The sequence below is a fragment of the Diachasma alloeum genome, unplaced genomic scaffold (genome assembly GCF_001412515.2).
Source record: "Diachasma alloeum isolate Michigan unplaced genomic scaffold, Dall2.0 Dall_scaffold_00289, whole genome shotgun sequence".
NCBI classification, from domain to species: domain Eukaryota; kingdom Metazoa; phylum Arthropoda; class Insecta; order Hymenoptera; family Braconidae; genus Diachasma; species Diachasma alloeum.
Genome location: NW_021680428.1, coordinates 974,898 through 1,002,291, shown reverse-complemented (window position 1 = coordinate 1,002,291; position 27,394 = coordinate 974,898). Strand labels below are relative to the sequence as shown.

The 27,394-nt window shown below is 31.5% G+C and overlaps 1 protein-coding gene across 3 annotated transcripts; it reads right to left on the bottom strand.

Moving 5' to 3' along the window:
- Positions 1-618: 618 nt before the first annotated feature.
- On the bottom strand, positions 619-27,279 carry LOC107038859 (protein FAM102B). 3 transcript variants are annotated; one of them, XM_015258168.1, is made up of 10 exons: positions 26,976-27,279; positions 22,746-23,088; positions 22,440-22,651; positions 12,715-12,835; positions 12,182-12,372; positions 10,889-11,094; positions 8,713-8,932; positions 6,823-7,407; positions 2,019-2,224; positions 619-1,154 (listed from the first exon to the last, which is right to left on the bottom strand). In XM_015258168.1, the coding sequence occupies exons 3-10, from the start codon at positions 22,583-22,585 to the stop codon at positions 1,033-1,035; spliced, it is 1,797 nt and encodes a 598-aa protein (XP_015113654.1). In that variant the 5' UTR covers positions 22,586-22,651; positions 22,746-23,088; positions 26,976-27,279; the 3' UTR covers positions 619-1,032. The 3 variants fall into 3 exon arrangements, with proteins under 3 accessions (XP_015113654.1, XP_015113653.1, XP_015113655.1); XM_015258167.1 differs by having other exon boundaries at positions 22,440-23,088; XM_015258169.1 differs by lacking the exon at positions 6,823-7,407 and having other exon boundaries at positions 22,440-23,088.
- Positions 27,280-27,394: the final 115 nt, after the last annotated feature.

The window sequence follows — 27,394 nt, the reverse complement described above, 5'->3', positions numbered from 1 at the left end:
GAAAACATCAAACAAAAAAACTCAGGAATCTTCAGACATTTTTCTATAGAAAATACGTCAATAGAAGAATTTACACTAAAAAATCAAATTCTATTGATTTTTTATATAGAATTTTTCCCATAAAAAATCTTTTGAATAAAAAACGCGCAGAAAAGTTGTGGAATTTTTCATATAAATTATCCAATAGAAACTATTCTATAGAAAAAATGAGAGAAATTTGATTTTTCACTCAAATTTTACTCATTTTTTATACAATTCTATTTTCTATTTTCTATAGAAATTCCTCGATATGAATTTTTCAAGTTTTCCTCATTTTTTTCATTTATAAAAATCGAACAAAAAAAAATGAACAATTTTTCTTTGAAAACATCAAACAAAAAAACTCAGGAATCTTCAGACATTTTTCTATAGAAAATACGTCAATAGAAGAATTTACACTAAAAAATCAAATTCTATTGATTTTTTATATAGAATTTTTCCCATAAAAAATCTTTTGAATAAAAAACGCGCAGAAAAGTTGTGGAATTTTTCATATAAATTATCCAATAGAAACTATTCTATAGAAAAAATGAGAGAAATTTGATTTTTCACTCAAATTTTACTCCTTTTTTACACAATTCTATTTTCTATTTTCTATAGAAATTCCTCGATATGAATTTTTCACGTTTTCCTCATTTTTTCATTCATAAAAATCGACCAAAAGACTGAAATTTCCTCTCGAAAATATCTTAACAGAATGAGTTCTATAGAAATACCAAATTCCACTGATAATCTACGGAATTTTCAATAGAAATTCGGTGTGAATTAATTTTTAAAAAACACCAATTCACAAGATTTATCAATAAAATATTTTCTCGCGTGCTTCAATCGAGATTTTGTTATGCTTCATCATTCATATTTGTACGTGAATTCCGTTTGGTTTTACTACCGTGGCTCATACGCCTCGTACACAAGTTCTGGTACTAAGGCAAGTGCAAACGTCGTTGATGTCGATTGTCGCGAATACTGTCGACGTGACGATGTTATTTCGTGTTACCTGTTATTCTCTTCCATAACCACTTGTTTAAATACACCAGCTGGCATCTGGCTCTTTACTTCGTGACTACCTAATGCTGTTGTACCGTCTTTTGCGATGAATAGTTGTAATCCAGATGCTAGAAGAAAAACATCATAATTAATTATTATTTTTCAAATTTTTTATCAGCGAAATTGACAGAACATTTCACAGAAGAATCACGCGAATTCTATAGAAATTTATATTGGATTTCTATTGGATAAATATTCAATGGAAAATATTCTGTAGACAAAATTCATATTATTGATATATTTTCTATAGAAATTCTTCGGCTCAAATTTTCCAAGTTTTGTTGTTTGATTTTTTTAATGAGAAGAAAAATTGAGTGAAAAAAAATTAGAGAGTTCATGTCGAGTAATTTCTATAGAAAGATGAAATTCTGTTAATTTTTTCTATAGAATAGTTTCCATCGGACATTTTCCAATTTCATTTGGAGGTTTTCAATAGAATCTGCCAAAAAATAATAGAATAAACTAACTAATAAAATTTTTCCATGGCAATCCAATAGAATTTTCTATATAATTCGCTGGATTTTGCTGTGATATTCCCTCCTGTAAGCAATTACTTGTTTTTTCAATAAATAATTAACGAAAATAGGAAAAAATGAATAAATAAAATGAAAAAAATTTTTTTTTTAAATACAAAAAATAAAAATAAATCGAATTTTCTATAGAATTCGCTAAATTTTTCTATAAAACTCATTCGCGTGTGCAATTACGCGTTTTCTCAATAAATAATTAACGAAAATGGAAAAAAATGAATAAATAAAATAAAAAAAATAAAAATGCAATGCAAAAATTAAAAAAAAAAAATAGAATTTTCTATAGGATTCGTTAGATTTTTCTATGAAATCCCTCCTGAGAATTCCCTCCTGAGAATTGACTCATTATGTCACTAAATAATAAACAAAAATAAAAATAGGAATTAATGAGTGTATTCTTACTCTCAGCACTCTCCAAGTCAGACTGTTCAAGATTAGTTGCCTTCAGCAACTCGTCAATGAGTGAATCTGGATTAGGACGTGTGACTTCAACGCGACACTGCACAGCATTATTGCCCGAATCCTCAGCCTTTTTTCGTCTCTCCAGTGCAGCCTTGGCCCGGTCCAGGGAGCCTGTTTCACTCAGACCAGAACCACCTGACGGATTCCTAATGTAGATGTGAAAATACTTCTCGTGAGGCTCAGTTTTTGCCCTCAACTACGGGTTAGAGTATTAGCCATCCTAGGCCCGATAACAACCACAAAAAAACTGGTGTTTTTAGGTCGTTATTCTCGTGTTTGTGAGATGACGAGAGGTTTTAACTAATTCTATTATAGTTATTGACTTTTTGGCGAGGCTGTGACTCATCATGCATGAAAAATTTCATTATTTGTTAATAATTTAATCAAAATTGCATTATTTATTGTTAATTAATTTATTCGATTATTCATTTATTTATTTAGGAATTTAAATAAATTTTTTTATTGCAAAATGAATCAATTTAACTTCAGGAACAAATTTTCAATTCGACTCAATTTGATTCGACTTTAAAAAAAATAAAAAATAAAAAAAAATAATTGAAAAAAATATATAAGTATTTGATATTTAATAAAATATCAAAACCAGTAAAGTTTTGTTATTGTTTTCTTTTATATTTGAATAAAATTATTTTTTTTAAAATAATTTTAAATGAATTAAAATTTTTTTTTGATTCATTTTTTTTATTCAATATTTTTGGTACTTGAACTCTGAGTGAAATAGATTCATGTCCCATTCATAAATTAATTAATTCCCTGAATATCCCTCATTTTTTTTTTTTTTTTTATTATTATTCAGATCCCTTATTTTTCATGTACAATGAGGCACTCTCTACTGTTATCCTTCTAAAAATAAGAACGAGATGAAATGAAATCAAACTCTAATGAGATGCAGGTGTGATACTAATGCATGAAGTTCGCATGCGGGAGAATGAAAAAAAATGTGAAGAAGGCAAATGAAAAAATGGGGAGAGACCATTTTCCGCGAAAAACCTTCGCAATTATCTTCCATCCGTGATAAGCTAGGCACAAAAAAAAATTAGCGAAAAATTGAGTCTTCAAGTGTCGAAGGAAATGTCATATTAACCAGATATTAATTACATCCAAGTGGAAACATTCCTTAGAATGAAATTGCCGCTCAAAACAGTACATTTTTTGGGTTTTTTGATGTCATAAATCCCAGTGAATGACTGGAAATGATCAATTAGATTCATATTTTTTATCAATTGTTTAATTTGTCGAATACTACTGACCAATTCTGTTCATTGAATCCATTATTTAATGGCCTTTCACTCAATTTTTATAGTAAAATGATTTTTTGAATAGATTAATTAAGGAAATTTTACGATCATTTTTTTGGATGTTCATTTGTATTTTAATTGTAGTATGTGAAGACATCCTATAAACAAATTAATAAAATTGAAATTTAACTGAAAATTTTTCTGTAAGAATATTTCTCTCCTATTGGACGTCTTTAAAAATTCGGCTGGAATTATATTAGAATTCTAAATAATTCTTTGAAATTCAAAAAATTATTTCAATTGAAATATATTATATTTTATTATATTATATTTATATTATTATATTATATTTTTTATGTGGAATATTTTTCCGCAGAATAAATTCAATTGATGTTGATGTTGCCCTATAAATTATTTTATTAGAATTTTTTCTGTAAAATTTCTAGGACACGAATTTTCTAAAATTTTCCTCTCGAATTTTGTAATGAGAATAAAAAAAAATCACCAATTTCTCAGAGAAAGGCTTTTTCTCCACTAAATTCTCCCAATTCATTTTAATTTCAGTCCATAATTCCCAACCGAGTGCAACAAATCATTTTTCGTCGCAAAAATTCTATTGGTTTTGGACGATTCTATTGAAAAATTCTGCGGCTTTTTTTCATAGAAAATTTCCAATAGAAACTATTTCACAGAAAAAAATTAGTAGAATTTCATTAATTTCACTGTTCTATAGAAAAATGAGTTGAATTCAATTTTTTTACAAAAGTTTTTCTATAGAAATTCCTCGATTTGAATTTTTATTATTTTTCTCATTTTATTTTTCTTATTTTTCAATTTAAAAAACTCGGGAAATTTCAGCCAAAAAATTTCTATAGAAAATATGCCAATAGAAAAGATTCCATTGATTTATTCTATAGAATATTTCCCATAAAAAAATTCCATTACATTAAAAACGTGCAGGAATTCAATTGAAATATATTCAATTGAAATATATTATATTTTATTTATATTTTATATATATTATTATATTATATTTTTTATGTGGAATATTTTTCCGCAGAACAAATTCAATTGATGTTGATGTTGCCCTATAAATTATTTTATTAGAATTTTTTCTGTAAAATTTCTAGAACACGAATTTTCTAAAATTTTCCTCTCGAATTTTGTAATGAGAATAAAAAAAAATCACCAATTTCTCAGAGAAAAGCTTTTTCTCCACTAAATTCTCCCAATTCATTTTAATTTCAGTCCATAATTCCCAACCGAGTGCAACAAATCATTTTTCGTCGCAAAAAAATCCCAGAAATCTAGTTTTTTGGAAACTAATTCCACCCCAAGGGATGTTCTCCTGGGATATCCCTCGTGAAAACAACACATACGAAACAAGTAACAGACCTTGAGGGAACGGGGAATGATAAAACCATGGGACAACCAACCGAGCATCAACGAAAACCATACAGATAAACATGAGCATGAACGGTGGGATAATATTGTTACAGTGTGGTACTGACGACGTTGTTATCTCCATAACAGCCAGCGTTGCTGACTCCTCGGAGTCTGGGCTCGTTGTAACAGTTGCCAACTTGACACTTGTACCGTCCAATAATTTACGGTGACCCCCGCCGATACCCCTGCAATGCCATATTCAAAAAAAGCCATTCCAAAGAGACTATTCGGTCTATTGCTCGACGAATACTAGCCTAGGGGCGTTTCAAGTTCAGAATGAAGTGGTTAAAATGAACAGAACAGAACGGAAGTCTTTCTCACATTTTTTTGAACATTGGATTGTCTTCTTGATGAGGGGGTCCAGAGGACATTTTTATAGGATTTTTTTTAGCTTTGGGGGATGTCACTGGGAGAGTACTTTCATTAATTATTGATTTAAGATGTTATTGGTGATGTGAGTAATTTTTTTGTGTAATTATCGCCAGAATGAACGATTTTAAGAGAAAATGTGAAGAGATATTTTTTGCTGAAAATTTTTTCGGCTATAAAAAAGGTCTTTTGGAGTTTTTTTGGAATTAGTAATTACTGAGATAATTCTCACACGAATTTCCTCAATGCTAGCGGAATAGACATTAAAAAATTTGTATTGTATTGTACACAGCTGTATAAACCTACAGGTTTCGCGCTTATTAAAAAAAAAAAAAAAAAAAAAGTAAATTCTTATTGGTGATGTGAGTAATTTTTTTGGGTAATTATCTACAGAATGAACGATTTTAAGAGAAAATGTGAAAAGATATTTTTTGCTGGAAATTTTTTCGGCTATAAAAAAGGTCTTTTGGAGTTTTTTTGGAATTAGTAATTACTGACATAATTCTCACACGAATTTCCTCAATGCTAGCGGAATAGATATTTAAGAATTTGTATTGTATTGTACACAGCTGTATAAACCTGCAGGTTTCGCGCTTATTAGAAAAAAAAAAAAAAAAAAAAAAAAAAAAAAAAAAAAAAAAAAAAAAAAAAAAAAAAAAAAAAAAAAAAAAAAAAAAAAAAAAAAAAAAAAANTGTTGATGGGAGTAATTTTTTTTGTGTAATTATCTACAGAATCAACGATTTTAAGAGAAAATGTGAAAAGATATTTTTTTGTAGGAAATATTTTCAGCTACAAAAATGTTTTGTGGAGTTTTCTTGTGGAATGGGTAATTACTGAGATAATTCCCTAATTAACAGAAAATTGAAGATGTTTCGTGTGACGTGCGTAATTTTGCCGAATTTTATTTTCTTAATTATCTCGGAAACAACTGATTTCAGAAGAAAATGTCAAAATACATTTTTTTAACTTTTGAAAATATCTCATGAAGTTCTCTTTTGAAATCATTCATTACTGGAATAATTCCCCAATTAATTATCGACTCTAGATGTTGTAGATGAAATGAGTCTTTTTTTTACTTGATAATTGCGTAATTATCTAAAAAATGAACGGGATAGCCATCAATATTACATTTCTTACTATTAAAAGGATTAAAACAAAAATTAAAAAATAGTATAATATTAGTAATTAAAATCCGATTGATGATGAATTAAATATTTGATATTCCTTACTACCTAAATTACTGATGAATAAAATAATTCAAAATGTGAATATTTAAATTGACGATTACGTCAATAATAAAAAATTCAAGCGTAAAGTCAACTATTTGCCGGCTTCAAAATCTCACAGTGACTATAATTTATGAATACTATGGCTGCTGGTGACCCCCATAAAAAATTCCCGAACCCCCCAGCAGCCCTCACACCGAAGAGAATCCCCCATTCACCGAAAAACTCCCGCAATTCCATTCTGTTCCCAACCCCTTCCCTCCCCCTCATCGCCCTCATTAACAAATGACCCCCCGAACGAGGAAATTGGAGAGGACGGCAGGATCAGAAGCACACCATAGTGAAACGATAAAAAGCTCGAGTTAGTATTCAAAAATTAAGCGAAACCAGCGAAAAAATAACTGAATGAACGAAAAAAAAATTAATTTTCCATCGGTGTGACCTACCTGAGGCTCTGAGCTGCCGTTGTGGATTGAAGCGAGGAGGATCGAGGGGTATCGGGCCTGTGTAAGGGATCGGGTGAGGAGACAGCACGTGTCTGATCAGCCAGTCTCAAAACAGGACTTGTTTTTCCCTTCTCAATGCAATCACAAGTTTTCGACATATTTCTCCAGCTCGCCTGACCAATGTGCGGCTTAACCACTGATTTATCATTACCCTGACTATTTATCATGTGATTATCCTTGATGCAGTGCTCCAAGTGTCTTCTCGAGTATCGCAATACATCCTGAATGCCAGGCACTTTGAATCCACCAGCTGACGTGTCAGTGACATTGTTATTCAATGCACCATTTTTCACATCGTCGCTCGATGGCTTCGGAGTGCTCTGAGAATTCACCGTGGATGTCTCACGACGAGAAGACACTGGTGTACGCGGAGTCCCTGGTGACCAGAAACGATTTGATTCTTGGGTTATTGGGTAATTTGGGGGTGTTAAATAGGTACTGTCATTTCCAGACTCATTTCCTGTGTAACATTGATTTTGGGATAATGTAGGGAGGCGTGGAGCCCATACCGGCCAGGAGGGTGACCTATAAAGATCACAACACAAATTCGGTTTCTTTTTTTTTTTCATGCAAATACCTGAGCTGGGGGAATTTTGGGTTTTGTTCATTTTTGTGGTGTTTTGGAGCTTTTGAGCCAATCATTGGGTAAAATACTATTTGGATTAATTTATTATTTGTATTCGTGGAATTTGGGGAATGAAGTGGTGTTGAAGTAGTTTAATAGGAAGAAATACAAGTGGAAATTGAATTATTGGGGAATTTTGGCTTTTGTTTTTAGTAAAAACAGTGGAAATGTCTATTTTAGTTCGGTTTGGGGATCGAAAATGAGTGGGTGGTATCCAATCATTGGAAATAAGAAAGTTAAATAATAGTATTGAAGTTTTTTGATTAAAAAATACTATTCTTTCATAAAAATTGTATTTTTACCAAATATTCATTCAAATACCATTTTGACATAATTCTTACTCTATTTATCGAATGCGGGGGATTAAATAGTGTTGAAGTAGTTCAATAGAAGGAAATATTAGTTAAAATTGAAATTTAGTTTTTATTTTTGTTTAAAAAAATTGAAAACGCGTATTCTATTTTTATTTGTATTCTCTATTTATCGAAAAATAATATTGAAATATCTTAACGAGAAAAGGAATGTGTTTTCCTGCAACTGTTTATCATTAATAGTTGAGGGAAAATAATTATTACATGTCATATTCTTTGAAATAATGAAATAAAATAAATTCCATTTATTATCTTTATCGAAATAAAATAAAAAATGTCTAGTTTCTTTAAATGAATAAACAGTGTTCAATGATTTTTATTTAAAAAATGCAATTTAAAATGCGCGATTAACGAAAAACTCTTGAAATATTTTCTTCAATTTCATTTTGTTCATTTTTCTAACGAGAATAAATCGAAAAGATCCAGTAGAATAAACAAAAAATGTTTATTAGTTCGGAATAATCAACTCGAATAGTATTTAACAATAATCCACTAGTCCCCAGCTCAGGTATAAATAATACTGAAACAAATCTGAATAAAATAATGAGATAAATGAAAATATTTACGTCATTACGAACAGAACATTCAAACAAATTTAAATAAACTGTTCACCCATAGTTCTACGTACACAAAAATATAAAATAAAACATAAAATTACGGAAATAAATTTTCAACAAATGCTAATAGTTCGGGTTATTCTCTTGTACGAAGCGTATTTTTTTGGGGGATTATTCTGTGGGATTAGTCAATGATCATGATATTCTCAACTTCATTAATATGAATTAATTAGTTTCAATTGATATTAATAGGTTTGACGATTTTTGGTGGACTTACCTGATGTGACCGCTATCTCCACTGCTGCTTTGTCTACTGTGTTGACTGTGGGAGTTCAGGGAACCGTAGCCTGAGCCCTTGCTCAGTTGACTCGTGTTGCTGCTGTTTCTCGAGTGACCAGACTCGGTGTGCGCCTCCGCCAGGGTCTCCACTGGCACCGTTGGGGGGACTATTTCGTTTAGGGTCATTGGGTCGAAGGATTCCGTTCCACTTAATAATTCTGGAATGAGGAACGTTTATTTTAATGACAGATAACTCTAGTCCATTTCAAAATTATTTTTAGAGTGTTAAATTTCAAACGAGTTTTTCACGTTTTCTTAATTGGTTAATTATCTCGTTAAAAAGTGGTTTTAGGGGAAAATATCAAAAGACATTTTATGCTGGAAATTTATTCAGCTACAAAAAAGGTTCTGTGAGATTTTCTCCTAAAATGACTCATTTCTGAGATAAATGCAATGGAACAAATGTGCAAAATTGACTTGTTGCAATTTTCCAAAGATTGTAATATTTTGTTAACAATTAATTACGTCATCTTATCAAAACATTTCCCGATGAATGCACAACACAAAGATTTACACTTAAGAATTCGGGAATGAGAAACATTTATTTTAACGAGAGATAACTAATCAATTTCAAAATGATTTTTAGAGTGTAAAATTTCAAACGAGTTTTTCGCATTTCCTTAGTTGTTTAATTATCTCGTTAAAAAGTGGTTTTAGAGCAAAATATCAAAAGACATTTTATGCTGGAAATTTATTCAGCTACAAAAAAGGTTTTATGGCATTTTCTCCTAAGGTGACTCATTTCTGAGATAAATGCAATGGAACAAATGTGCAAAATTGACTTGTTGCAATTTTCCAAAGATTGTAATATTTTGTTAACAATTAATTACGTCATCTTATCAAAACATTTCCCGATGAATGCACAACANTGGAACAAATGTGCAAAATTGACTTGTTGCAATTTTCCAAAGATTGTAATATTTTGTTAACAATTAATTACGTCATCTTATTAAGACATTTCTCGATGAATGCACAACAGAAAGATTTACACTTAAGAATTCTGGAATGAGAAACATTTATTTTGACGAGAGATAACTAATCAATTTTAAAATGATTTTTAGAATGTAAAATTTCAAACGAGTTTTTCGCATTTCCTTAGTTGTTTAATTATCTCGTTAAAAAGTGGTTTTAGAGCAAAATATCAAAAGACATTTTATGCTGGAAATTTATTCAGCTACAAAAAAGGTTTCATGGCATTTTCTCCTAAGGTGACTCATTTCTGAGATAAATGCAATGGAACAAATGTGCAAAATTGACTTGTTGCAATTTTCCAAAGATTGTAATATTTTGTTAACAATTAATTACGTCATCTTATCAAAACATTTCCCGATGAATGCACAACACAAAGATTTACACTTAAGAATTCGGGAATGAGAAACATTTATTTTAACGAGAGATAACTAATCAATTTCAAAATGATTTTTAGAGTGTAAAATTTCAAACGAGTTTTTCGCATTTCCTTAGTTGTTTAATTATCTCGTTAAAAAGTGGTTTTAGAGCAAAATATCAAAAGACATTTTATGCTGGAAATTTATTCAGCTACAAAAAAGGTTTCATGGCATTTTCTCCTAAGGTGACTCATTTCTGAGATAAATGCAATGGAACAAATGTGCAAAATTGACTTGTTGCAATTTTCCAAAGATTGTAATATTTTGTTAACAATTAATTACGTCATCTTATCAAGACATTTCCCGATGAATGCACAACAGAAAGATTTACGCTTAAGAATTCTGGAATGAGAAACATTTATTTTAACGAGAGATAACTAATCAATTTTAAAATGATTTTTAGAGTGTAAAATTTCAAACGAGTTTTTCGCATTTTCTTAGTTGTTTAATTATCTCGTTAAAAAGTGGTTTTAGAGCAAAATATCAAAAGACATTTTATGCTGGAAATTTATTCAGCTACAAAAAAGGTTATATGAGATTTTCTCCTCGAATCCCTCATTTCTGAGATAAATGCAACGAAACAAATGTTCAAAATGGACTTTTTACATTTTTTCGAAGATTCGAATATTTTGTTGAATAATAAATTATATAATCTCATCAGAACACTTCCACTTGACAATTTACTTGTCAAGGATTTCATCTCTTATTCAAGTGATTCACACAAACCTGAAGAGAACAATGCTGGTCTTTTCTTTGGAAGACTACCGAATCCACTACTTGCACTGGCTATTGAGCCAGCTAGTGAACCACTAGAGACGTAATCCTCACGATTCGTACCTCTGTCTGGACCGATGACTTCATCTGTCGTCGATGCGGGACCACCTGGGACACCTGGCACTGCCAATTGCGTTTGCTTCAACGAGGGAGAGGGTCTGGAAAATCATTTTCTTTTTATTAAATTTTCATTTTCTCTTCGTGTGTCATAAATTATCATTCTTATCCCCTACATTGCATTCTCACTATTAAATTTATGACATCAAGTTGACAAAAAAAATTATCCATTCATTTTTATTACGAAGTTGAGTGAAATTTAATGAAATAATCTCAAGAGATTTCTTTTATCTTTAGTTTGAAAATGATTCGTTTAAATTAAATTATTTCGAATAGCATTTTTCTGAGCTTGATGTATTTTTAATGAAATACGTTTGAAATAACAAGAGATCCTCGAAGTAGTTCACGAGATTTATAAAATCCTCATCCGAGAATAATTCTCTTTTTATTAAAGTTTAATTTTCTCTTCGTGTGTCATAAATTATTATTCTCATCCCCTCAATTGCATTCTTGCAATTGAGTTTACGACATCAACTAAACAATAAAATCTATTCAGTTATTTTTATTACACGAACTGAATGAAATTAAATGGAAAAATCTCAAGAGATTTCCTTCAACTTCATTCTGAAAACAATTCGGTTAAATGAAATTACTTCGAACAGTATTTTTCTGTGATTCATAAATTTCTATTAAAAGTACTCTCAGTTCACGAGATTAATGAAATCCTCAGTCCAGAATAATTTTCTTTTTATTAAATTGTCGTTTTCTCTTCGTGTGTTATAAATTATTATTCTCATCCCCTCAACTGCATTTTTGCCATTGCGTTTACGACATCAACTAAACAATAAAATTTAGTCAGTTATTTTTACAACACAAACTAGAATGAGGTGAAATAAAATGGAAAAATCTCGGATTTCCCTCGTTTTGAGAATAATTTCTTTCAATTAAATGACTTGACAGAGTAGTTTTCCCGAGCTTCATGCCATCGAAATAAAAATACTCCTGAAATAACAAGAGATCCTCGAGAAAGTCCCCCAAGATTCATGAAATACTCATCCCAGAGTTGTGTTGACTCATCTAGTTTCACGACTTCACTGTTGTAATAATTATCTCCCCCCAAGAAAAGTAGAACTTAACGAGTGATTTTCAGCAGGCAACACAAATTGCGGTGAAACTTGACAAACTTACACTTTAAAAAGTATGTCACCGGAGAGCATATTCATCTTTATTGCTACTCTGAGCATGGAATTATCCTGTCTATGTCTGGCGTCGTAACCCTCGAGGAGGCAACGTCTGCGGCACAGACCCGCACCAGCGAATTCCGCGAGATTAAGATCGGTGAAGCCGAGTTTCTGGAAGGACCTGCCTCCCTTCAGCTCCTGAAAACCGATAAATTTCGATCAATGTTGCATACAGAATTAAAAAAATGATGTAATCATAATGTAAAAATGATGAAATCATGATCAGTCCAGGGGTTGTTTTAATAACAATAATAAAAAACAAATAAATAAATTTAAAAAAAAATTATGAGAGTTGAGGGGATTCAAGTGATTTGAACTAGTTTTACAAAATTAGTTTATTAATTTTATTGGAGATTAATTAATTAATTAATTAATTTTAGAAATTAAAATGATTTTTCGATTACGAAAAACGGAAATCTCTTGAATTTCAAGCACCTTCCTCGAATACGTAACGCCAAGGGGCTGAGTAATAACTCATACCTTTCTCACTGATATCCTGAGAATACAGGGATCGAGAATCCCAGTGGACGCGTTCGCACTCATTTTACAGAGGAATTCAAATTTTGCATTCCATCTCACCGTGTGTTCCCCTACTTCCTCCCTGAAAAAGAAGATAAAAATTGATGAATAGGATTTTTCAACGGCGAGATTCTCCGAAATTTCAGCGATATTTCAGGAAAATATTCAGAAATTCCGTTGAATTTCCAATTACTTGAGAATTCAAAAATACATTTGCATGAATTCTTCTGATTTTTATTCATTTTCGTGGAATAATTGTATTCCATTTCCCTTTTCGACTGATTTTTTTATCAAACTGTCAATTTTCAATGATGAAATTCTCTGAAATTTTGGGAAAACTGTCCCTTGATGACATTTTTCAAGAATTTTACTGGAAATTTCGGCCAAAAATATTCAAAAATAGTGTAATTTAGTCTAAATATCCCAGAATTGAAGAGAAATGAAGATTTTAGTGAGAATTTCTCGCATTTATTGTATGCAAAGTCATTAGGAAAATTAAATCTCCTTTAAATCTGGAGAAATTCATCGAAATCTCATTTTACGAAGAAATTCTCCGAAATTTTAGTAAAATTTCACAAATTTCTCAGAATTTTCAATTATATAAAAATTCAAAAATATGTTTACATAATTTTTTTTCATTTCCATTGATTTTCATAGAATAATTGGATTCAATTTTCCTTCCTCCCTTGATTTTGTTTATTAAATTGTCAATTTTCAATGATGAAATTCTTAAAAATTTCGGTAAAACCGTCGCTTAATGGAAATTTTTACCAAATTGTCAATTTTCAATGATGAAATTCTTTGAAATTCTGGGAAAACTGTTGCTTGATGGAAATTTTCAAGAATTTTACTGGAAAATTCAACAGAAAAAATTCTACAATTGTGCAATTTGGTCTAAATATTGTAGAATTGAAGAGAAATAAAGATTTTACAGGGATTTTTTTGTATTTATTCTATGCAAAGCCATTAGGAAAATTACATCTCCTTTAAATCTGGAGATATGCATCGAGACCTCATCTTCAATCTCATTTCACCACTTCACGGCGAACTTGATAGAATGTACAATAGACTCGGGCAAATAGGTTGAGGTATTGTAATACTGTAAACACTGAGGCTCCTTTCATTATCGACAAGTAGGCAAACACGTAAGTAGAGACCTGTTACAATTCCGCACTAATGTGTCTCCTCTGCATTAATTTGAGCCGATGAGGAACGCACAGAGACAAATCACTACCGAAGCGTTAAAACGTAGTGAACAAGATATAAAAATTCTGCGGAAGTCATTTCATTTTATTCATTCATTTATTTTATTTATTTTAATTATTTTATTTATTTTATTTATGTGTGAGCGATCAAACGAGAAGTTTTTATCTAAACTATTGAGTAATTTAACAAAATTTCGAAAACAAAGTCTCTGGTCATTAAAATTCCTCGCTATTAAGATAATTCAACAATGGAAAATATGATATGATGTCGAAAAAATAAGAATGAGAGCCAAATATCAGATTTATTCATTCACTCAATTGCGTCAGAAAATTTAAAAAAAAATCATGAGTATTCAGCGTCATTTAAATTACATTCTGCACAGAATTATTATTTTTTTGAATATTCAAAACATTTATAAATAAATAATTGAAATTGTTTAAACGTATGATATGTAAATCAAAATAATACAATTGACTGTTTGTAAATTATTTATAAAAAAAATGGCTGTAATTTAAAGAAATTGCAATTTTTAAAGTATTTCATCTATTTTTTTCCAAAAGTAAACTTTCCCATTTTTTTCAGATTTTAAAAATGTTCAATATTAAAAAAATAATGAGAATAAAAAAAAAAAGAATATTACATCAAAAATCAGAATTCCATTTCATCTTCATTAAGTCCTAAATAACTAGTCAACTCTCCCTGAAACTACGATATTCTTCAATTACGTAACTAGAAGTAAAAAAATTTGTTTATAAATTATTTATAAAAACTGCGCGTAATTTTAAAAAATTGTAATGTTTAAATTATTTCATCAATCTTCCTCCAAAAGTAAGCTGTTCAATTTTATTTCAGATTTTTAAAACGTTCAGCATTAAGAAAAAAAAAAAAAAAAAAAAAAAAAAAAAAAAAAAAAAAAAAAAAAAAAAAAAAAAAAAAAAAAANTAAAATAAAAATATGGGGCTGAAATGAAAGCTCTGATGTTCAACTATAAAATTAGAAACCCATTTCACTGGAGAAATAATGGCCAAAGTACTTGGATATCTTTGAAAATAAAATAAATTTCAATTTGTCTTCTGTGAAGCGCACGCCGACGAGAAAAAAAATTCATTGTCACTGTTATACGTGCGTTGACAGGCCATCATTGGGCCGATCGTTATCGTCATGTGCCAACGGTGTACTATTGCCGTGTAATGTAATGTCTACGACATGTATATACCTATCATAATACCATTGACAGCCAGTCACGTTTTTAAACGGCCGCTCTAATGAGCCAGGTTTTCCAACGAATACCCATGTCCTATTACGAAATGCCCTCGCCGATGATGATCTAAGAACAATTCTTGTCATTTAGACACATCATTTGTGATTCCACACGTGTACATATCGACAATTGGTCATTATAATCCCAGCATTACACACAGAAAAAATTGTTATTCTCAGGACAACAATTTCAGAATTTTAGAAACTATAGAAATGCGCATTTTTCCAGAATCCAGAATTTTTTTCATGTTTTAGAGAAAAAAATGTCTGAAATTTATCATGACAATTTCGATTGCTTCAAGGTCATTTTCTATTTTTTTTTTATTGAATTTATTTTATTTTTTTTGAAAATGGAAATTTCTTGAAATCAAAATATAAAATTCCTTGAAACAAAAATTATTATTTTTTTTACTTTTTCTTTAAATTAAATTTCTTGAAACAATGAAAGCCTTTTTTTTTCAATTTCAGAAACTTTTATTTGTATTTTATTCACGACGCAGATTAAAAATATCGACGATTAGTCATTATAATCCCACCATTACAGAGAAAACAACTTGTTATTTAAAAAAGAATAATAATTTTGAGAAACTACAGAAATTCGAATTTTTCTAAAGCCTAGACGTTTTTTAAATTTCATTAAAGAAGTCTGAAAAAGCCTGAACTTTATCATGAGAATTTCGATGGCTTTAAGTTAATTTTTTATGGAACGATTTTTCAATCCGCCTATTTTATTCAATTTTACCATTTTCATTCCAGAATTGAAATTTCTCGAAATCTAAAAAAATGGAGTTCATTTTTAATTGTTAATAAAAGAATTAAATTCAGAAGAATAATTTTCAACTCAATCAATCTTTTCTTGAATCCCACCATTTTTTTCCATTTCAGAAATTTTTCTTTGTCTGTTATTCATAACGAAGACAGAGGAGAATAAAAAAACTACTGAAAATGTTAATTTGTTTGTCACATTGTGCTCGCTATCGTGGCTATTAGACTAAGCGAGCACGTGACGACGTGGTGGAATCGGGTTTGTGTGACGCCACCATCAGTGGGCTATTGGCGCGTCATCGCGCGATACGAGTGAGAGAGGAAAAAAAATTGGAGAAAAAAATAGAAACAGATGGCCGAGAAGCCGACGTAAAACGGATATTCTTGGATCTTGCTCGACGATGACAACACAGAGATGCTTGGGGAATTACTTAACTGAATTTTTCGCGGGGAGTGTCTCAGCAGTGACGATTATTTCGTTGGAAACTTGTACCATTTCGAGCTCTTCAGAGAACATCACGGGATTGAGGAGTTTTCGGGGGGATTTTCAGGGGAAAAATGAGAACTGCGGAAGGGGCTCTCGTGGGGATTTCAATATCTCAGTTGGATCCAGGGATATTCACGAGAAAGTTGACGACGAGTTGGGCCATCTCGTCTTACGAATTTGCACGTAAATTTTGGATGATTGATGAAATATGTTGAGGAGAATTTGGGAGATTTTTGTCGAGAGATGATTTTTGTGGATCAGGGAATTTTTTATAAAAATGTTTTTTGACTTTTTTGTGGTAATTTGTAAACGAATTCATTACAAAAAAACTTTATATTAAAAAAATCCTTTTACAATGTTTTTTGATCGTTAATTCATCTCAAATAGCTGATTTTACGAAAAAAATATATATCCAGAGGATTTTTTTAGATTAGGAATTTTCTTCATAAAAATGTGTTTTGACATTTTCTACTGCAATTATTTATTATAAAAAAACATTACATTTAACAACTATTTTTACTATTTTTGTTAATTGTTAATTCATCTAAAACAACTGATTTTACAAAGAAAAAAAATATTGAGAGAAGTTTTTTGCAGATTAGGAAATTTCTTATCAAAATGTCTTTTGGTATTTTCTACCACAATTAATAATAATAGTAATAATAATTGCCTATAAAAAATATTTAACAGAAAAAAAAAGAAAAAAAAAACCTTATGAATCACTGTGCCAAATTTTTATTAATTGTCAATTTATCTCGTAAATAATTGAGATATAAATCGTCATTTTTTATAGTTGAGGGAGTTCTCCCCCCAAATTGTCCCTCATTATCAAGATGATTAAATATTAAACAACATGGAAAATTGAGTCATTCCGTTCTGCTCTGTTAACCACATCCACTCCACCACTGACTTTACTTTTTATTCTCCATCTCGACTTTTTCCCAACTTCACAATGCGCAACTCCAAGGATTTGTTTATTATATAGAGCCCCAGAGTCGAAATGTCGTGCACCGACTGCTGAAGATATGAATAAAAATAGAGAGGAAGAAAGTTGATGAGGGGAGAAATAACAAGGGGGAGGGTCTGTGGTGTTCCTATCGTTCCGAGAGATCGATCGATTCGAAAAAAGGTCGAGGGTTGTCCTTTTATTTCTCACTGGGAAGGTCTGAATGACTTGGGCTGCCTGAATAACGAGAGCACGGGTGCGGTTTAAGGATATCCGAGTACTTTGGATATCCTAATATCATTTCACTGAATAATAATAAAATGTAATAATTATAAAACTGAAAAATCAATTATTTTGAAATAATAATAATTTTTTTCAGTAAAATATAATGATAGTTTTTAATATTATTTGCCGTTAAAAGGGAGGTGGTGATATACAGTAGTATATATATATATATATATATATATATATACCTGTCATAATAATAATAATAATAATAATAATAATAATAATAATAATAATAATAATAATAAAAATAATGATAATAATAATAAAATGTCGCTTAGTTTAGTGCGTGATCTTCGAGGTGAAGTCGGAGTCCTCGAAGATCATTCAGCAATCTCTTTTACGAGTAAAAAAAAAGGAAAAATAAAAACTAAAAAATAAAATGTAATAATTATAAAACTGAAAAATCAATTATTTTGAAATAATAATAATTCTTTTCAGTAAAATATAATGATAGTTTATTTTTATTTTTATATCATTCAGTGAAATGATTTTCTACTTTTTTCCTTTATTTATTAGCCCGAAACCTTAAATTTTCTACTTTTCTAGTCGAAATCTCATTTGAGCTCTCAGTTGGGCCCCATTTGACCGTAAGTTTCCGGAGATTTTACAATGATTTAATTATTTAAATTTCGCAGGTGTGAATTTTAATCTCGAGATTGAACCGTTGGAAAAAATTTTTTAAATCCGAAGAAAAATAGAATAATTTAAGAATTGTAGTTTTTGAAAATTACGAGGACTTTTTATAAACTATTTATGAACAATCATTTTTCCACAAAATTTTTTCATCGATGACTTGAGAATGCTAAAGGAAATGTTCTCCGCTGGTGAAATTTCCGGTTGTTTCAGCTCTATAAACTTGAGGGAATATTATTTGTTTACCCTAAGGCAGCGGTGATTTGTGATAATTTATCAATCTCTCTCCACACCCCGTGCATAAAATAAAGGAAGCACTCGCGCTCATTTTCACCCTAGAAGTAGATCAATAACCCTAGCATGGGAATACCTCGGGCAATTTACACATTAGGGGAGGGATTCAGCTGTGTGAACTTGGAGTCGAAGTTTGATAAATCGATTGTTTTTCTTATAATATTGTATTTCTTATTGTACTCAGTGAGTACCTGAATGTACTACATTCATTTTCATTTGTACCCCGCACCCCTAGACGTAAGGGGTGCGGGAAAAATCGGGCAGCGTCGGAAATGAAGGTACNATCCCTATAGAAAGGTGGACGGCTCAGAATTATGTTTTTCCACGTCCAACACCCTATACAAGATAAATTAAATTTTTTTTTTNTTCGTCTATCACGATTATGTCGGAAACTATGAGAGATAGAGCCTTAAAACCTATTCCATTCGATTCCTGAGGAAATTTGGGTTCCCTATAGGCAGATGGACGGCTCAGAATTATGTTTTTCCACGTCCAACACCCTATACAAGATAAATTAAATTATTTTTTTTTGCGATTTCGTTTTTCGCGATTATCTCGGAAACTATGAGAGATAAAGCCTTGAAACCAATTTTGGGTTCCCTGTAGGAAAAAAAAATCGATTTATCAAACTTCGACTCCAAGTTCACACAGCTGAGGGACTTGCATGCTAACGCAATCGTTCCACATGACACTTTTCCGATTTTGAACAACTGTCATTTATAAACGTACGTTAGACTCGGTAGCAACATTTTAAAAATTCTTGGCTGAAATTTCCGGTACATTTCGATGAAATGACAGTTCTAATGAAATTTGCAGAAATTTCCTCATCGAAAAATTGCAATTTAGTGGAAAAATCAATGGTAGTTGAAAATTTGTTGGAATTTTTAAGGAAATGTGTGAATATTTCCATTGTTTCAGTACATAGAGGATGAAAAAAAAATTTTAGATTGAAAATTCAGGTCAATAGTGGAATTTTCGTTTTTTTACTGCTAAAAAGTCTGACTTTCATTGAATTTTTAGTGGAATTGGAAATCTCTCTCCTAAAAATTACTACTAAATTGTTTTCAATTTTTTCCAATAGTAGAATCACAAAATTTTCCATCCAAATTATTTAAATAAATCGAGACTAAAAAAAATCTTTAATTCACAATTTAAGGATTTTCCCCTTCAAATACAATTCAGTGAAGCTCTTCTAGACATTACTACTAAATTATCCATGAAATTTCAAATTTTTTTCAACAGTAAAGTCACAAAATTTTCCATTTCAATTATTTAAATAAATTGAGAACAAAAAAAAAGTTTTTGATTAAAAATTCAAGAATTTTCCCCTTCAAATAGAATTTAATAAAGCTCTCCTGAAAATTATTACGAAATTATCCATGAAATTTCAATTTTTTTCGAACAGTGAAGTCACAAAATTGTCCATTTAAATTATTCAAATGAATCGAGAACAAAAAAAAAGTTTTTGATTAAAAATTCAAGGATTTTCCCCTTAAAATTGACTTTAATGATGGGCTCCTGAAAATTACTCCTAAATTGTCCATGAAATTTCAATTTTTTTCCAACAGTAGAGTCACAAAATTTTCCATTTAAATTATTCAAATAAATCGAGAACAAAAAACAAGTTTTTGATTAAAAATTCACGGTTTTCCACTTAAAATCGACTTTAATGACGCCCTCCTGAAAATTACTCCTAAATTATCCATGAAATTTCAATTTTGTCTAGCCGTGAAGTCGTAAAATTGACCTACAATCCAATATTTGTTCCTGAATCCTCAAAACCAAAAATAGAAAATGAAGATTCAATTATCATTCGTCAAGAATCGCAGGAAAAAAAATAGAAAACTCCTCGGTACAAAAATAGATAATTTTTCCGCCCACAGACATCACTCCTCTTCCACTCGCCAAACCGTCAAACAACATTTCACTCAATTTTCGGAATAATTTTCCCTCGACCTCTCTCCCAGTCTAGCTTCATCTGTTCTGTAATCATACTTTTCCTCATCATATCCACGCGTATACGGCACTAGCATTGTTGAGGGACTCGACAGGACATTGTCCATTATCACATGGGTCCCTGCACATCAAATTGCTAATTTCACGTATTTTTTTATCACTGTCAGTTGAGTCTGGTAAAAATCAACACGTCCGGTGGTCTCATAAATCTCAATTCGAGGTCGAGGTGAATATTTCAAGTTTAATGCCGACTCTTAATCATAAATGAGATCGATTCAGGAGGGGAGGAAGATCCGGTGGAACTGAATGAAGTGGTTTTCCCTATATTTTTAAATATTTAATAGTTCTCAGGGAGAGTGCATTCAGTCGAGAGATTTTTCGTGGGAAATTTACTAATTACAAAAACAATTTTTGAAGTTAACTGACAAAAACCTTCAGAATTGAGTGATTATTATCAATTATTATTATTGTTTATTGAGTGATTATTATTATTATTATTATTATTATTATTATTATTATTATTCCTAGTAATTCTAGGGGAAAGCGTCAAGACATTTTCTCTGAAATTAGTTGTGTACGGAATAAAAAAGCAATTGAGAAAAATTTGAATGATTATTTTTTGTAAGAAATGGATGAGGAACATCTATTAAAAATTCCCATGAAACTTCCTCTTCTTTTTGTTTCCGTGATAAATACATTTAAAAATGTGAATTTATCAAGGGAACAAATTTCCTTCCCCGTAGAATACGTCATTGCCACAAAAGAATGTTTTCCTGAATTGAACGCCTTATCACTGTGAATAAATCACAATAATCGGTCTTGTGTAATTTTTCCTTCGATTGTTCCACGTAATGACAATTAACTTGCTAGTGTTTACGCATGAAAAATCTATGATTTGATGTAAAAGTCGGTAAAAAGTGTAAATTTAGTTGAATTATTTTGAGAAAATTGATGGAAATCAGGAAAATTCAGGTGTAATATATTCTTGAATTTTCGAATACTGAAAACTGGATAATTTCTAATGGATTCTATGGAATATTTTCCATTAAATATTTCGATTAAAAAATGCGATGATTTTTGAATAGAACTGGTTAAAAACTAATACAAAATCGCAATATTTTCTTGTTAATTTTTTTCGCACGTGTTAAGAAGTCTCTCAGCATTTTTAGTAATAATAATTATCAATCAAAGAGCGAAGGCATTAACTATTTTTCTAACTAGCGCCACACCAGTTCGATATTCCTTTTTTAAATAAATTGTTTATAATCATTAATTGTTTAAAATCCCCTGTCCCAATTTATGAGCTGTTAAATTTTCATATTACAATAAATGATTCGCTCACGTTCGAATTTCTACGCTCACTGAATAAGATATTAATTATAATTACAATTAAATTCCTTTAATAAAACGTTTGTTGATACTCTAGTAAAAGTGCGTGCCCACACTGTTGTAAATTTTTAGTTAGTTCACACGTTAATTCAATTAATCTGTTGTTCATCTCATCAATATAATTCCGCGCTTAGAATATTGTCATCTCGTGTTATCAGCACCAAATTAAAAATTAAAACTTCTTTTGGAATATTGAGTCACAACTTCTTTCTATTCACATAAGAAATTTTGTATTTGGATATTAATATTATTTGTTCAAAGCGAAAAAATTGATTCATCATTTCACTACATAATTCCAATCAACTTTGTTCGAAGAAAACCTTAATGACCGCAATATTAAGAAAGTTGAATTATTCAATTTTCCTGTGGCCTAAATAATTTGGACAATTATGACTCGTTCATTCGTGTTTCATAGAATGTCATTCAATTACATTATTTTTAGTAAAAAATATTAAATCTCACCTAGTGGAGTGATCAACGAATGAACCGCCGTCCAGCAGACGTAATTTAGCAAACAGCACAGCACTTACGAAAGGCACTGCGGTGAGCTCCTCAAGGCCGACCTCAACCGAAAATTTGTACTTTTTCTTTTTCATCATGAATGCCATTTCAACGTTACCAGGGCACTTCACTTTATCGGCCTTCAATCAATACGTTTAAACGCTGAAAATAAACTGGAGTTCGATATTTACTCAACAACACTTTTTCAGAATTAATCTCCACCCCTTGAGTGGAACACCAGTCGAATCACCTCCACTTCATTATCACCTTCATTTTTATTTTTCCTTTTATTACTGAGAGGACACTCTTGCCTTTCGCATCTTCACGCCTCGGATTTGTTTTTCTCCTCTCGGTGAACGTCAATTAATTGTTAATTTGCAGCTGATGGAGGTGAAGTCAGAGATTCTGATGAGCAATTTTCACGCGAGCTTCTTCAGTCCAATGATTATTGCTGATCCGAAATACTCCTCGTGATTTCTGACATCGTTCTTTGGTATTTTTTTATTATTTTTTATTTATTTAGTGGAACTGGTATTTGTCAGTTGGTTGAGCCGCTCGCCAGGAAGGCGAACGCTTCTCTTCTTCCTCGTTTTTTTGTCATTTTAACAACCTGCAGGCATAAAACACGAAATTTCTTATGAAGTTATTTTATACAGGAACATAAACATTATTTTCATGGGTCCCAGATTTTTTTTTCCAGTCAAAAATATAAATATTTCGAACAAGTGATGTTTTTAGTTGATTTTTTCTCGTTCTACTCGATTATTCGTGGCAAGTGATGGCTAAATTCGAAGTAAAACTTGGAAAATTGTTCATTTTCATAATTAAAATAGTCATTTAAAAATGCTCAGATGACCTTGATTGACGTCACACCTCCGGTCCATCATTCTGATAATTTTAGATCCATTTTAGGTCCATTTTTTATCATTTTTATCAAATAAATAAAGTGGAATTTTTCACGTATTGAGCTTCTGGAATTTTGAACACTCGAATAGACACAATAAATATCCCATTCAATTTAATTATTGGATTGACTGAATTTTGACTGCAGCAAATGAACTGAAATATCTCCGAGATCACTATCCAATTATCAAAATAAAATTACAGATTCTTATCGTTGAGATATCGCGAGGAAAACATGATACTGATAATGCTGACTTTGAAACGATTACTCTCAAATAAAAGTTGTTCTGTAATTTTTTCCCCCAGACGAGATGACAGACTTTTTGTCACACGTATTGTGGGGAATATGTGATGTCGTGTGAATCTTATCTGTATTATCGTGAGTCACAAGGCTCCTGCGTCACAAGGACGTGCAATCGTTACGTCAAAGGTCGTACTTCAGGTGATTTACGGTTGAAGAACCTCTTGCCAGTCGTAATGAATCGTAAATATTATTAATTTTTCTCCACAACATTCTCTCATTCTGACAAATAAAAATGTAATGAAACATTGGATATTTTATTCATCTCTGGGAAGAGAAAATGGGGAGCAAATAATTAAATAATTATCGCAATCGAATGCTATTTCTCCTGAATTTTGATGAAATAGTGAGCGATGAATATTGAATTTTCCGTTCGATGAGATTTGTGAAAAATTCAGGGATTGTCTCAGTTCATTCATGATGTGGAGCACGAAAATACCACGAGAGAGGAACCAGTGAATTTTTAATAGTTGCGAGGAACAGCAAGTGAAATTAAATAAAATTACTGACTCTTATCGTCGAGGTATCAAATAAAAGTTCTTTTGAAATTTTATCACACATATTGTGGGGAATATGTGATCTAGTGAGAATCTTATCTGTATTATCGTGAGTCACAAGGCTCCTGCGTCACAAGGACGTGCAATCGTTACGTCAAAGGTCGTATTTCAGGTGATTTACGGTTGAAGAACCTCTTCCCAGTCGTAATGAATCGTAAATATTATTAATTTTTCTCCACAACATTCTCTCATTCTGACAAATAAAAATGTAATGAAACATTGGATATTTTATTCATCTCTGGGAAGAGAAAATGGGGAGCAAATAATTAAATAATTATCGCAATCGAATGCTATTTCTCCTGAATTTTGATGAAATAGTGAGCGATGAATATTGAATTTTCCGTTCGATGAGATTTGTGAAAAATTCAGGGATTGTCTCAGTTCATTCATGATGTGGAGCACGAAAATACCACGAGAGAGGAACCAGTGAATTTTTAATAGTTGCGAGGAACAGCAAGTGAAATTAAATAAAATTACTGACTCTTATCGTCGAGGTATCAAATAAAAGTTCTTTTGAAATTTTATCACACATATTGTGGGGAATATGTGATCTAGTGAGAATCTTATCTGTATTATCGTGAGTCACAAGGCTCCTGCGTCACAAGGACGTGCAATCGTTACGTCAAAGGTCGTATTTCAGGTGATTTACGGTTGAAGAACCTCTTCCCAGTCGTAATGAATCGTAAATATTATTAATTTTTCTCCACAACATTCTCTCATTCTGACAAATAAAAATGTAATGAAACATTGGATATTTTATTCATCTCTGGGAAGAGAAAATGGGGAGCAAATAATTAAATAATTATCGCAATCGAATGCTATTTCTCCTGAATTTTGATGAAATAGTGAGCGATGAATATTGAATTTTCCGTTCGATGAGATTTGTGAAAAATTCAGGGATTGTCTCAGTTCATTCATGATGTGGAGCACGAAAATACCACGAGAGAGAAATCAATGAATTTGTAAAAGTTGCGAGGAACAAGAGCGTCAGTTGAGATGAAACATTTAATCCACCTCTTACACAATAGTCGCATGCGTGAAGGAGCTGACACGGTGTCTCTTTTATTTTTCATCCAACAAGTTATTTATACACATGTGACAAACTTTCTTTCAGTGCTGTGAGCATCCGAGCTCCAGTGGAACTGAATGGTCGTTCGATCGATCCCGTGGGTTATAAATTGAGACAGTTGATGATGATAATTGATCGATTTACTTGTGAAGTCAGTACCGAAGGAAAAAAACGGTTCAAGTCGATTTCTTCCGGCGGTTTTCGGCGAATATCTCGGAATCGGAGGTAGATAGCAAAATTATTGTCAGAACCTTTTTTGTAGACATCGATTCGCGCTACAAAAAAGGTCCTCACAAAAATTCCGCTATCTCCGTTAGATTCGGAGATATTCCCATAAAACGCCAGTTGACAGCTAAATGAACTTAAATTGTTTTACGAATATTTACTACAGTTTATTTTCTTTATGAAAAAATTGTTAAAATAAATGAATGAGTGAATATTCTCCAATCACTGCGTTTGATTATAAATTTATTGACATGAATAAGCGAATGGAATGAGAAGAAATTCAGGAAAAACTCCTGTTGCTTATGGACTTTGTTATTTCCCTCTAAAAAAATCCCCGGGGAAATTTCCCTACCAGATGTCGGCAAAAGTGGATGGAATCTCCTCACATTTCAATATTTCCATCCCAGAATGATGCGGAGTTGATTCAATGTCCAGACCAGAGCTCTGGATCACGCAATTGTAAAACTATAAATTATTGACAGTGACTGGTCGATGTGGAGAACCGTGCGGAGGAATGACAGATCAAAACGACTGTCACAGCGACTTATCGAAGACACATGGACACTAGAACTGATATCCAATTGATTATTACCCGGAAAACTGAATGTGTTGGAACTATTGCAGAAAAAAAAAACAGATTCATAGAAATTCCATCGGAATAAAATCTCAAATCAGCGGTGAAACGGAATAAATAATTATGATTTTTTTAATTAAAAAAAAAACAAGTCTTTGAAGAGTTCTTTTTATTTTTAAAAATATTTTTTTTATTTTTTTTAATACTTAAAACGCAATTCGAAGAATAAAACAAAATAAAAAATGAGTCAATTTTGCTGAGACTTTAGTTTTCATCTCTAAGATTGATTTTTAATTTTTATTGAGAGACGGAATTAATCGTTGAGCCCTCAAAATGCGAAAATTATCACTCACTCGTCGTAAAATTCGCTGAGATTTTAACTTCCCTCTTCAATATTAATTTTTAATTTCCATTAAGAGACATAAAAAAATTATTTGAGGGGCCATTTGGAGCTCCCACTCCCCTATTCAATAAAAAATCCTCAAAAAAATCTCAGACTCCGAAATATTAACCAAAAGCTCCTGAAAATTCAATGGACAGCTCTCGTTTCTCCACTGTCCCAATGCAATGAGACCCCCAAGACACCATTTCCGACGATAAATCGAGATTACCTCCACTGACAGTGCCATCACAGCCAAAAAAAGTGGCAAAAACAGCTGTTGAAGGGGTCAAGTGAAGCAGAAAATGAATTCAATCTAATACATAACACGAAATAACCTCTTCCACTCCGCAAATGAGACATTTACTCAGCAATTCCGATGGGAATGAAGCCCTTGGAGGAGAAATCGAGTGATCCCTGATCGTAATGACGATGCAGAGCCCTCGGAATTAATCGTTGAGCCCTCAAAATGCGAAAATTATCACTCACCCGTCGTAAAATTCGCTTTTTCATTGAACACACATCCTTTTCAGCCGAACTCGTACACTTTCATCGTCGCTAATTGGCCACTTTTAACCCCATACACACACACAATTGGCTTTCTTTATTTACCGCAGCCCTCGCCAAACTTTATCGCTATTTATCACTCGCACACCCGCACGCACCTCACGCGGAACCTCTCTGAAACCCAGGAAAAACCCAAACAGACGTTTCACTGAGTTTTTTTTATCTAATCGCTCGGTTTTTCTGGGTTTCGGTCGCACGTACTGTCACGCTAACGCTAATCCGAGGAGCAGTCATCTGCAGACTGACACGAGAGCTTCGAGCTTGGATTAAATTCAACACGTCGAGATGATTTCGATGGGATTTTTGGGAATTCCACGATTGTGGCGCCACGACTCGGGGGA